This window comes from Procambarus clarkii, chromosome 7, assembly GCF_040958095.1.
Source record: "Procambarus clarkii isolate CNS0578487 chromosome 7, FALCON_Pclarkii_2.0, whole genome shotgun sequence".
NCBI lineage: Eukaryota > Metazoa > Arthropoda > Malacostraca > Decapoda > Cambaridae > Procambarus > Procambarus clarkii.
In genome coordinates, this window is record NC_091156.1 from 10,218,678 (window position 1) to 10,230,741 (window position 12,064).

Consider the following 12,064-nt stretch of genomic DNA (forward strand, 5'->3'; position numbering starts at 1 on the left):
AACTGTCTAAAAATAGCATTATTATAGTAAATAAATCCACATGCAGGAGGCCAATAAGCAACAAAGGTAACTATGTACAGTCCTACTGTCATGACTGCAAACCACAAACATGGTAAGCAAAATAAAACAAAAATGGCTTGTCAAATTATAATCCAGTTATCAATTATAACATCTTGGGTTACAAAGTGCTGCACATGTATGGTTATCACAGGCAATTCATAAGCAGCTCAAGTTATCAGCGACACAGCTGACATTATTACCAGCTGTAGCCGGAGCATGGTAAGAGTTGTGTTGATACTACGGCTAATCTATTCATTCCTACCACAGTACATAAAGACAATGATTTGTAAATAAATTGATAACAATCAGTTAAAAACAATATATTCATGTACACCTCAATATCATTTTGAGGTGTACGATGGCCACAAGTGCTGCTTTGTTCACGTCTGATGTCTAGTAATGCACGAGATGTCCCCAGTTAACGTCCAACTTGTTTTACAACTTTTAGGGAGTGCTATTTAAAAATATATTACTGTAAATGTAAAATAAATAGATTTAACAGTTTATGATTTATATGCATACAGCAGCTGCCAAAGAAATACTATACTATACACTCAACTGAAACATTGTCATATACATTGAGTTATGGCATAGATCCAGACTTGACAACCTGGTAACACTTTGGTTTACTGAAATCAATCTTTCACACAAACCAACAATGTAAATTGTTAGTCTGTGTGAAATTTTTTTTATTTAGTGCCAGTCTTTTTTATAGTGAATTACTGCTGTTAAATTAGGAAAAATATGAAAATTTGTATTATTTAGAAATTTTTAAATGGTTGTTTGAGGCAAACTATGCTTAGAGGCCTGGTCGAGGACCAAGCCACAGGGACACTAAGCCCCGAAATCATCTCAATTACTCAAAGAAAGACTCCGTGTTAAACTATAAAATTGTAAAATCTATGGAGGACTTGGTAGACATCATGTACATCACCCAGCATTGAAGTTTGAATATCACACCTATAATATAATGATGATTATTATAATTAATATTACACAAAATTTAATCTAAATATAAACATTCAGAATAAAATATTATACATCAAACACAAGGGAACATGCTACAATATGTTACTTCAACTCAGCTCCATTAATCACTCTGACAAAATGAAGAATTCACTCTAGATATTCAATATTACAAAAACTCCATAAAAAAATATACTGAAACTATGCTCAATTCTGAATACCATATCTATATTGGATAGATTGTTATTACTGTACGTCATTATATATAAAACAATTTCATTTCATAGAACACCATATTCAGAAATTATATACAAGCTATACTAAGCAGTACTACGAGTTAAAACCAACTCCCTATGTAACCGTAATCGTTCTGTCACAACACAGTTTAGAATTTACATGTCATGGAATGACTAAAATCGAGGTCCTTCACTAAAATTCTCATTACTGAATTAAAAGAAATAATTATGACTTATGGCAACCAGAATAATCTCTCAAATGGCAGGAACATTGACCACATTTTATGTACTGTATTCAAGCATACATCACTGCCTCGTGGTCCACACCAGTTTTTTGTTTAAATAAATCACACAGAAAAATTTATTACTTAAAAAAAGCAGTTACGTATAGTAAATAATAATTTTGAAACATTTTACTAGCAGAACTTATTCATATACTTACCTATTTGAGCAATGAAATTTGTAGAGTACTGCAATGTGTATATATATGAGAGAAAAAAAAAAAAAAAAAAAAGGTAACATATCATATTTTTCTGCAGGTAGGATGCATGGATTTTTGTCCACCACCAACCAAATATATATTATTACATGCACAAAATCATCGGTTTTACCCCTAAAAAAAAAAAAAAAACACTTGAAAATCACTTTAAATAAATGTATGATGAAACATACAAAAACAATTTTTTCACAAAATATTGTTCTAAAAATACAGGTTAAATGCTGGCAAATATGGTAATAGTAATAGGGCTAATTTAAATAAAATACTGCATTTGCATGCATGTGAAAATGTTCTGCACCAGAATTACATAACACTACTACCAATAAGGTCTGGAATAAGAGGAAATAGCTTATACCTGAATATGATAGCTCAGTCTTAAGCCAACAATGTGACGAGACAAATGCTTGAGCAGTAAACATGAAAGCAAATCTCATACATAATTGATATGATAATTTTATTACTATTATTATAGTCAAGGATATCTAAAACTGAACAACTGACTCAGCACAAGGATATCTAAATTTTTCAGTTAATGTTTGCAGACCAAACCTACATGTGAACTATTTGAAAGGATGAATATAATTTTGGAATTAATTTTAATAAAGATATTACCACATGGATATAAACAGACAAGGATATCAAATACTTACCCATCATTGAAAGCATAATTACTGGAATGTTTTAACAATATAATCCTTATCTAACTTCACCTGCTCAGAGCATATAATAATTTAAAAAATAAACAAATTACATTTGTAATTTATGAGCTTAATACATTTACATTTTTATTATTTTAATTTCAGTAATGCCAAAATTTGTTTGCTGAAACATAGAAGCTGAAGGAAAGAATGGAATGTAGGAACTTACCAAGTTTTACATAAAGTAAAAAGTGACTGGTAAATAATTAACAGGTTATGAACTTTTCCCTCTTGACTGTTGCTGTTCTACACAATATCAAACTTTTCATCATGGCAATTTAATTTATAAAATACACTGACAGCATCACTAGTAAATAGAAACATAAGAGGTACAATATTTGTTTAAACTCCAAAGTATTCAACAACTAGTTAGTATAAACAGCACAACATTTGTATAGCAAAACCAAAGGCGAGATTCAGAACACTATCGTTAACTTTTGGTAACGCAGGCAGGTCAACTGCAGAGAGCAGCAACCAATATTAATGATAAAATTAACTCTTTTAAACAAGTCCATACCAGTATAACCTACACACAACTTTCCCCTGAGTACATTACAAGGATGGCTCTGCTATCAGAATCACTAGTATAACAGCAGGTACAAAATAAAGAGCCACTGGGGCTGGTCAGTATGGCGATGTTAAGAGCAGACCAGCCAACTTTCCAATTTTCTGTTTGATGGTTGCTACTGCGTATTTGACAAGGTAGCTTTTAAATTGTTTAATCATGAAGAAAATCACAGATTAGAATAAACAATTACTTTATACCTGTACTGTATATTTATTGAACAGGGATCAAATGCACTTTTTGTACAATAAAACACTATGTACTGTCACCCTGGGCATTATGACACTTAACTAGTGCTGGATGCTCATCATGACACACAACATATGCCAATTTTAAAAGTGTAGGATTTGTTAAAAGTTCATATGAATTATAACATTTAATGAAATGATATAATTTGAAATCCTACTGATTTTCTACACAAACTTATTAAATCAGAAAAACCTACCCTAAGAATTCTAGTGCTGTATGTAACTGTACACGTCTGCATATTCTAAGAAAGCTGTTGCTTTAGTTTCTCTACAGATTTTAGGGAATAAAGCCCACAAACCCTTAAGACAAAAAATCATCTTAATTCTGGGCATGTAATTTACCTTCATGGGTAGAAATGATCAAGTGAGAAATACGTAGATAACTTTCTTGCCCTAGTACAACTTTTTCGTCAAGATCTAAATTCAGGATGAAGTAATTTACACAGACAATTGACAAAATTATCAGAATTTGCAACATAAATAATTAACAAGGCGCCAAGCCAGGAAGACTATGTAGCACCATTAAAAGTGTAGGATATTCAAAAGGTGCTGAATATCACTAAGGATGCCAATACAAGAACAGAAGCACACAAGAAAAACGATATCAAAGGAATCCGATTCACCAAGGATTCAATCGAGGGACAAATGACCGTGAGGGACAGTTGAAAAGCAAGGCACGCACATCCTGGAAGTTGGGACATTCAACAAGGATATGCACGATCATTAGTGGGACATTGCAGTTTAGACAATAAGGAGTAGGGCAGCACTCCATTAAGTGCCCGTGAGTTAAATGTGTATGGACAATAAGTAACCTTACCAGAGCTGTTTCCCACTGCCAGTTACGGTAGGAGGAAAGCTAAGGGATCACACACCTCTTAAGAGCATGCAATTTGTTACCAGTAACAGAAGATCCTACCAACAGGCACAGATTGAGGAATGAATGACTGAGTATAAGTTGGAATAAGGAATGCCTTAGCAGGAAATGGGACAAGTATGGATAGCTTCCTTAGCTCCAGTGTCTGCACACTCATCTGAGGAAACACCAATATGGCTGGGAACCCAACAAAACTCTACTGTCTTAAATCTGCTGGAGATTAGAAACAGCCAATGTTGAATTTTGACTACCACAGGATGGATAGGATTAAATGACTCCAGAGCCATCAGGGCACTGTAAGAGTCAACTCTGATGACAAAGGAATGTTGACTGCAAAAAAGCAGTTGACGAAGAGCATACAAAATTGCATAATGTTCTGCCGTGAAGATGCTAGTCTCCAGGGGCAGGGAACACACACAGGTGTGGTCAGGAAATACAACGGAGTAGCCTACACTGTCGGCAGACTTAGACCCATCTGTGAAGATGGAAATGGAGTGGGAGCGTGAAGCATACAAGGAAAAGGTAATTAAAAAATTTGCAACATAAATCTATAAATCTAATTGCCACTAAATTTAATCTCCTGCTGTCTTACAAAACAAGCAAATTTTTAACAATTAAGTAAAACCCAGCAGTAAAAATTGTTTTGATAGGTTAAGAAATAAGTGGCTTATAGTAGCTACATATTCAACTTTCTTTCAGAACTGAAAAATTGGGTTGTGTCCAAGAATGTTATTTCATCGAATGACACCTTGATTCTTCTGCAGCCTTGAAGTGGAATTTCACATACCAGAGAAACACAGAATCTATGAAACACTTGGAGATTACAATATACTCTTACCAATATTCGTTTCAACCCAAACTGAGTCAGGGATGCAGAGTAAAATCCCTCTCAAATGGAGATGTCACACAGGAAGAAGCTCCCAGCACCTACACATGCAAAGAAGTTTCCTCGTTTAGAAAACTTGTGCTTACTGAATAAAAATCTAAAGTCATTTATCTTGTGAAAGCTATAAGACAACCTGTGGGGGAAAGAAAATGGGGTAAAAAAAAACAAAGACGAGAATAGGGTGTGGGTGAAGAGCAATCCTTAATTTCCGTAAAAACAAAATTAATGGCATACCAAAAGCATGTAGCTAGAGAAAATTCTATACAACAGAAAACATGCATCAAGGACAAACTTATTTTGTATCAGATGTACAACAGGTCAGGATTTTTTTTGTAGTCATGTCAAAAGATCACAGAAAATAAGGTCAATTGACATTCTGTCAATCGTATAAAGCTTCACTTTATCTGCCTTTTGGAAATATGGCATATACAAGTGAGTAGAGCTTTTATAAAAATTGCAAAAATAAATGTATCATAAAAAGCCATGGAATCTCAAAATATGCACAGTGGCTTTGTCTATTTCCTTTTTACTGCATTTTAATATTAACACAATTGCGTAATTCTTTTGCCTGAGTGTACCTAAGTTTTGAACAACTTCAACCTTTAATGTTCAAAGCACCTATACAGTATAATATTTACTATTATTATTAAACTTTTTTATTTTTTTAATTATCACTGGACAACATGCATGTTACTTCTAAACGTTGCATATATTACTCTGTACAAGAAACATTCACACATATTACCACCCATCTTTTCGTCCTGTATTTATAGCCTTATTCCACTAATTTTCCTTAATTAATATATGGTTGCAAAACCTAGCATTAACAGATTTATGTGTTATTCTTGATGGCAGCACCTTCAAATACTTTGCACTTTTTTTTTCCCACACACACATTAGTCAGTCAACAAAGTAACAATGTAAGGTCCAATTGATGCCTGCTTCTTTTGTCATGCATTGAAAGCAAATTGCTTCATGACAAATGAAATTACGGTACACACAAAAGAATTTCTTCAAATATTTCATATCTTATAAATATCTAAATGGTACTGTTCATGTGTTTCACATTATGTTCTTGAATGAATGATACTATAATTTTTTATGTTAAATCTCACACATGGCACATGTATATTATACATATCTGCAATCTAGCATTCATATTTTTCTTCCCCTAAGCAGGCTGCTTGGGCACTTCTCTATCACTTTTCCAATCAATAAAATACACTGCAGGAACATATTTTGTTTAATGTACTGACTGAAATCACCATAACTTATATAGCTAACAACATACTGAAATCTTCCACACCTCTATAATACTGTATGTTTAAATATCTTTTATGATATTTAAATCAGATCTTCACTTTATTTTGCTCGTTTTGTCATTTACCCAGTGTGAAATCAGAAGATAAATTAATTTTGTTTTATCTTTGGTCAGGTGGCTGCTTTAAGTAAACCAATGGTATCCATAATTGTTTCCCCTTTCAATGTTTTAGTGTGTAAGGCTTCCCAAGTGCTTCAGGTTATGATGCTGGTGAAACCAGTGATTATTTCTCTATAGGTTTGTGAACACAGTACTAAAACTGGATCACTATTAACCAGCAGGAAAGGGAACAGAGACCCAAAGTGGATTACCTACGGAAACAAAATGGGCAAAATTGTTTGTATTAGATACTGCAATTATCTTTGTAATTTGAACAGCAATCTTCCTCACAAGTGGCACAGATATTGAACGATTTTCAACATTGAGTTTGTGCTCAGAAAAGTGATTACAATATTGTTGAACAATATGATATAGCATTTGGTGTTTTGCCTTTAACATACAAGCAAATACTGTATGCCAAAGAACACAATTTAGAATTTCAATTTAGTTTATTCTTTGGCCCACCATGTATGATCATGTATACATGAGGAACTTCAATAAATATAGTTTACCATTGTATTGTATTCTATGCAATATATTACTGAAGATTAGTTGTTTGATTAGTGCAAACTGTTAGGTTCTCTATACAGTATATTTAATACTTCAAGAATTTCATCTGCCTGCAACTGAGTATACATCATTAGTTTACCAAGAAGAGTACAAATGCTTTAAGCATTACCATCGCTTGATCAATGTTCACTAAATGAGAGGTTTTCAGTCTTCAAAGACACTTCTAATATGAGCTTTCAGTAAGAATATACTAAAATAAATGTTTATACTTTAGCCTATTTACTGTGGCACACCCGAGGTCAACTTCTCTCACAACTAATCTAAGTTACATGTTAGTCTCTTTTTAGTCAGGAGACTACACTCTTCCTCTTGGAAAAGTAAACGTAAGGAACTAGCTTCAGGAAAAATAACATATGCATGTCTCATTCCAATGCATAACCAACAAGCTCCTTAAATATATGGAGCCAGTCAAATGGCCAGTCATAATATTTTCAGACAAAATATAGTGTTACAAAATAATGCTTAGAATTCCCCTCCCACCCAAAAAAAAAATATATAAGCTTATGTGCAGGCGATGAGTCACAATAACATGGCTGAAGTATGTTGACCAGACCACACACTAGAAAGTGAAGGGACGACGACGTTTCGGTCCATCCTGGACCATTCTCATCGACTTGAGAATGGTCCAGGATGGACCGAAACGTCATCGTTCCTTTAACTTTCTAGTGTGTGGTCTGGTCAACATAACCTTATGTAATTATGGATCAGATCTGCAATTTGAAGGTGAAGACAATTTTACGAGTATTTGGTAAGGTAAGAAGCTGGCACATATCCTTGATTACCAGCACGATCCTCCACAAACCACCAGTCTGAAGATTTGGCATGTAGAACCAGCACCACCTGGCCAGCTGCCAAATTCAGTTGAGTGGGATCAGATCCACCAAAGTTGTATAGAGCATAATAAAACTGGAAAAAAAAAAAAAACAAAATCACAAAATGCGACATTATTGTTTATTATATATGGAGCAATTAGTTTCTGAACATTAAACAGTCTAATTTGAATAATTTAGAAATTAAATACAGTAATTCTATATACCAAACTGGGAAAGAAATTTGTACTTCTTTTTGTTTAATACATGAACCTGCAAACAACATTCAATATTTGTATGACAGTTAAGCAAAAGGATTAAATTCTATTTATCCATACTATTTTGTGTTATAGTTTGTGAACAAAAAAAAATATCAATCTAATCTGACTTCCAATCAAAATTTTCACCTGAGTCTCTTCAGCTTCTAATCCAGGTAGAAGACCTGGCGCTGTATCAGCATTTAAGCAAGAATCTTCAACCAGCTGTCCATCTTCAATAACTTCATAGATTGGACTACTTTCCTTATCGTCCACCTCTTGACCAACTCCACCACACGCTATGCCCTGAGGCCCAGAAATATTCAAATTTGTATCTTGCAGTACAATATAATGATTAAGTTAACTGCACATCAATAAGAATGCAGTATATAATTTTGATAAGGAGCATTACATAAGACAGAGGACACATGGAAATTTCCAAATGCTCTACCAACAAATTTTTAATCTTAATTCTGTTATCTAACTTGCATGAAATAATCTGAAAAGCTGTTTTTACTAAACAGACTCGTGAATCTGGCCCCAGATCTCTTCAGGCAAATATGAATTTACTAAGCTAATATTTTTGGTAGTTTTGAGGACAATATGACAAAATTTGAATAAGCATCTCTATCTAAAACCATCATTCCAATTAAATGAAGATATGAACATGTCAAATTTAATAAGCTGATTATCAAGTTATGGCTTACTTGGTCAATTTCTTCATATATGTTGTTGTCTTCAGAGATAGGAGAGTTGTATTCATTTGACTGTCGTCTATCCAAAGGTGGGCTGTAATATTCGCTCTCGGATATTTCTGAATAAAAGGTACTCCTGGATGATGGTTCTGGGTAACCCGATTTAGGTGGCAAGGGAGCCTGAGTTAAGGGACCTGGAGAAGATTGACCAATTGAGTAGCAGGGTGGGGGTGCCTGCTGACCTACTGTCGGGTAACCTTGTGAGGCAACTCCAGCACCACCAGACGAGCTAGCAGGGAACAAGTCTTCATAACGTGGGGGACGTTCTGGTATGGGTGGCGTAGGGGCAGCACGTGGAAGGGTTGAAGGTCGAGGAGCAAGGGCAGATATACCAGGTACATTGGAGGATGCTATGGTGTGTTGAGTAGCAGATGGCAAAGCTGTAGCTACACCCATTCTGTTCTCCTGTCCTTGAAGGGGTTTCAAAGATGTCGATCTTGCAAATCCTTTATTTTCTGCAATAATTACAATAATTAGTACATCAAATGCAACAGATTAAATATCAAAGTATTTGCATTCCATACTTGAAAACACAAGAGAAATTTAGAGAAGATTCAGAGGTATGCCACCAGACTAGTCCCAGAACTGAGAGGTATGAGTTACAAGGAAAGGGTACGGGAACTAAACCTCGTGTCCCTGTAAGCCAGAGGAGTAAGGGAAGACTTGATCGCCACCTACAAAATTCTCAGAGGAATTGGAAGGGTGGACAAAGAAATTATTTAGCATGGGTGGAACACAAACAAGGGAATACAGGTGGAAACCGAGTACCCAAATAAGCCACAGAGACATTAGAAAGAATTTTTTCAAAATCGGGGTAGTTAGCAAATGGAATGCATTAGGCAGTGATGTGGTGGAGGCAGACTCCATACACAGTTTCAAAAGTAGATATAATAGAGCCCAATAGACTTAGGAATCTGTACACCAGTTGATTGGCAGTTGAGAGGTGGGATCAAAGAGCCAGAGCTTAACCCCTGCAAGGACAACTAGGCGAGTACAGTAAGTTCTTGGCGAGTTTTATTTTTCTAACTTAGTTTTAATCTTAGTATCTTGCCAAATGCACACAAACTCATGAACATACAACTTTTTACTATGGTATTACAATGCAAAGAAATATGAGTGCATCAAAATTCAGCATGCACATACAGTAGTATACAAACAATTGGTAACCTACCTCCATCATCTACAAACCAGCGGTCAGAGCGGCCGAGAGGATCTTTGTTTTTAAGGAGGGCGACATGGTCCCCAGGATACAGAGTGAGCTCCATCACCTCTGCCGGAGTGTGAACCTCAGTCACCACATAGATCAGTTCGGCTGGATAACTGCTCAGAACCTTTTTCTTCAATGACTGAAATATATAAAATGATTTGTGTGCCAAAGATACATATTCATTAAGTTCACCAAATTTCAATGTTTTCTGCTGGCTCATAATGTTTTTGAAATATACTAGTACCACAGAGTACTTGAAACAGCACTAATGTAATTTTGTCAAGCAATTAAGTAATTATTTCATATCACAACTTGCTAAACTTGGACTAAATATTTTTGTTTTAGATTTTTTTTAGGGGGAAAGAGGGGAGTGGGCGGCAAAATTACTATGCTTTTCTCTGATATATGTGAAAGCGCCAAGCCATTACAACTATATAGCACTATGAAGGGATCAGGATAAGGATTTGAGATGGGACGGGTTGGGCAAGTGCCCAACCACTTGCACGGTCAGGGATTGAACGCCAACCTGCATGAAGTGGGACCGTCGCTCTACCGTCCAGCCCAAGTGGTTGGGCAAAATAATCCGGGATCTCGGAAAACTGGTGAACCCCAAATTGAAGCAAAATGAAACTATTTATGCAACACACAAAAAATACCATCTATATCATTGTAAAAAACACAGGCATGAACATCTTGATCATATGACAATTTATGCATTTTAATAGAACTTGCACTGTAATGATTAGGTACCCAAGAGTGTCATGAACTTTAGTGGCAAAGCCATCATGTTTGGTTGTTCAGTACCCAGTACTGTTACTTGTTTCACCTTTATATTTTATGGAACATGTTGTAACTATATGTTGGAGGAATTCATAATTTAATGCAGTATATTATACCATAGTAAGTAATCTTCTTGAAAATGTTTTCAATTCAATAACATGGCATTTCTTTGTTTAAAACCTTTAACTACTGTTAGGTTTATAGATATGCATCATACACAAATATATATTACTTTGCATTGAATAGAATCACATTTGGTCTAAGTTTATATAAGCAATTGATATAATTTACTTATTGCTGACTTCTGACTTACTTAACTACAGTCATAAATACAGCTACCCATACTAAATACACTATTCAATCTGTATAGTTATACAATACTGTCTTTACCTCTTGTTTCTTAGGGTAAGCATGTAGTGATAGTCAATACAACAGCAACATCAATAATACAATATCAATCATTTTTAGTGTTGTTTAAAGGTTTAATAACTTCATGCATGCAGGAAGTCAATATATATTTTGGGTTAAGATTCAGTATATGCCATCTAATTACAAATGCAAGAAAATGTATATATGATATAAATACTGTACAGACATTCATCTATTTCCTCTACTTTTTGTTGCGCTTTTAGCAAATCTCGACTTACCTCACAAGCCTCTTTCTTGAGTTGGGTATTATCCAGACTCTTACGCCCCCGAGGCTTTGCTCTAGGCAGGGTTCTCTGCAAGGTGTCGGCAGGGATGAAACTCAGCTGTCGGAACTCTCCCATCTGCTGCAAGTACTTTACACGGAATTGGGCCAACATGTCTTCTTCACCAGTATATGCTAGCCCAGGAACCTGTTTAAAAGTTTTAAGTACTGTACATACAAAACTGTAAATATCAGTGCCACAAACTTTTAGCATCTCATGCTTACATTTAAAAATTTTTTTTATGAAATTTCTGAAAAAAGATATGACAAAGAACTGTAAAAGACTATATAAGCAAGGTGATTACCAGTAATTACAGTACCATTACAAATCAGATTACAGATTAAGTAGAGTACAGCTCTATTCCTGTAACCATTTGTAGTTCCAGGAACAAGGCTATGTTCTCAATAATCCATCTTTCTAAGCTGGTTCATTCACCCACTCCATAACATATGTTCTTGTGTTTAAAGGACAATAATAATGGCTTATTATTGCACAGTCAGGCAGAACACCCAAACCATCTTGGAATGCTCTCCTCAATATTG

The 12,064-nt window shown here is 34.9% G+C and overlaps 1 protein-coding gene across 1 annotated transcript; it reads right to left on the minus strand.

The window, feature by feature from the left end:
• Positions 1-133: 133 nt before the first annotated feature.
• LOC138356566 (dynamin-binding protein-like) lies at positions 134-11,687 on the minus strand. The gene is made up of 5 exons (XM_069312772.1): positions 11,478-11,687; positions 10,015-10,189; positions 8,796-9,298; positions 8,239-8,394; positions 134-7,928 (listed from the first exon to the last, which is right to left on the minus strand). The coding sequence occupies exons 1-5, from the start codon at positions 11,634-11,636 to the stop codon at positions 7,758-7,760; spliced, it is 1,164 nt and encodes a 387-aa protein (XP_069168873.1). The 5' UTR covers positions 11,637-11,687; the 3' UTR covers positions 134-7,757.
• Positions 11,688-12,064: the final 377 nt, after the last annotated feature.

Bases quoted from the DNA above. Each gene is read 5' to 3' on its own strand.
- LOC138356566 (XM_069312772.1), bottom strand. From the start codon at position 11,636: ATGTTGGCCCAATTCCGTGTAAAGTACTTGCAGCAGATGGGAGAGTTC. The intron at 9,299-10,014 runs GTAGGTTACCAA...TAATTATTGCAG, and splicing joins CTGGTTTGTAGATGATGGAG to AAAATAAAGGATTTGCAAGA. The intron at 7,929-8,238 runs GTGAAAATTTTG...TTTTTTTTCCAG, and splicing joins TAGAAGCTGAAGAGACTCAG to TTTTATTATGCTCTATACAA.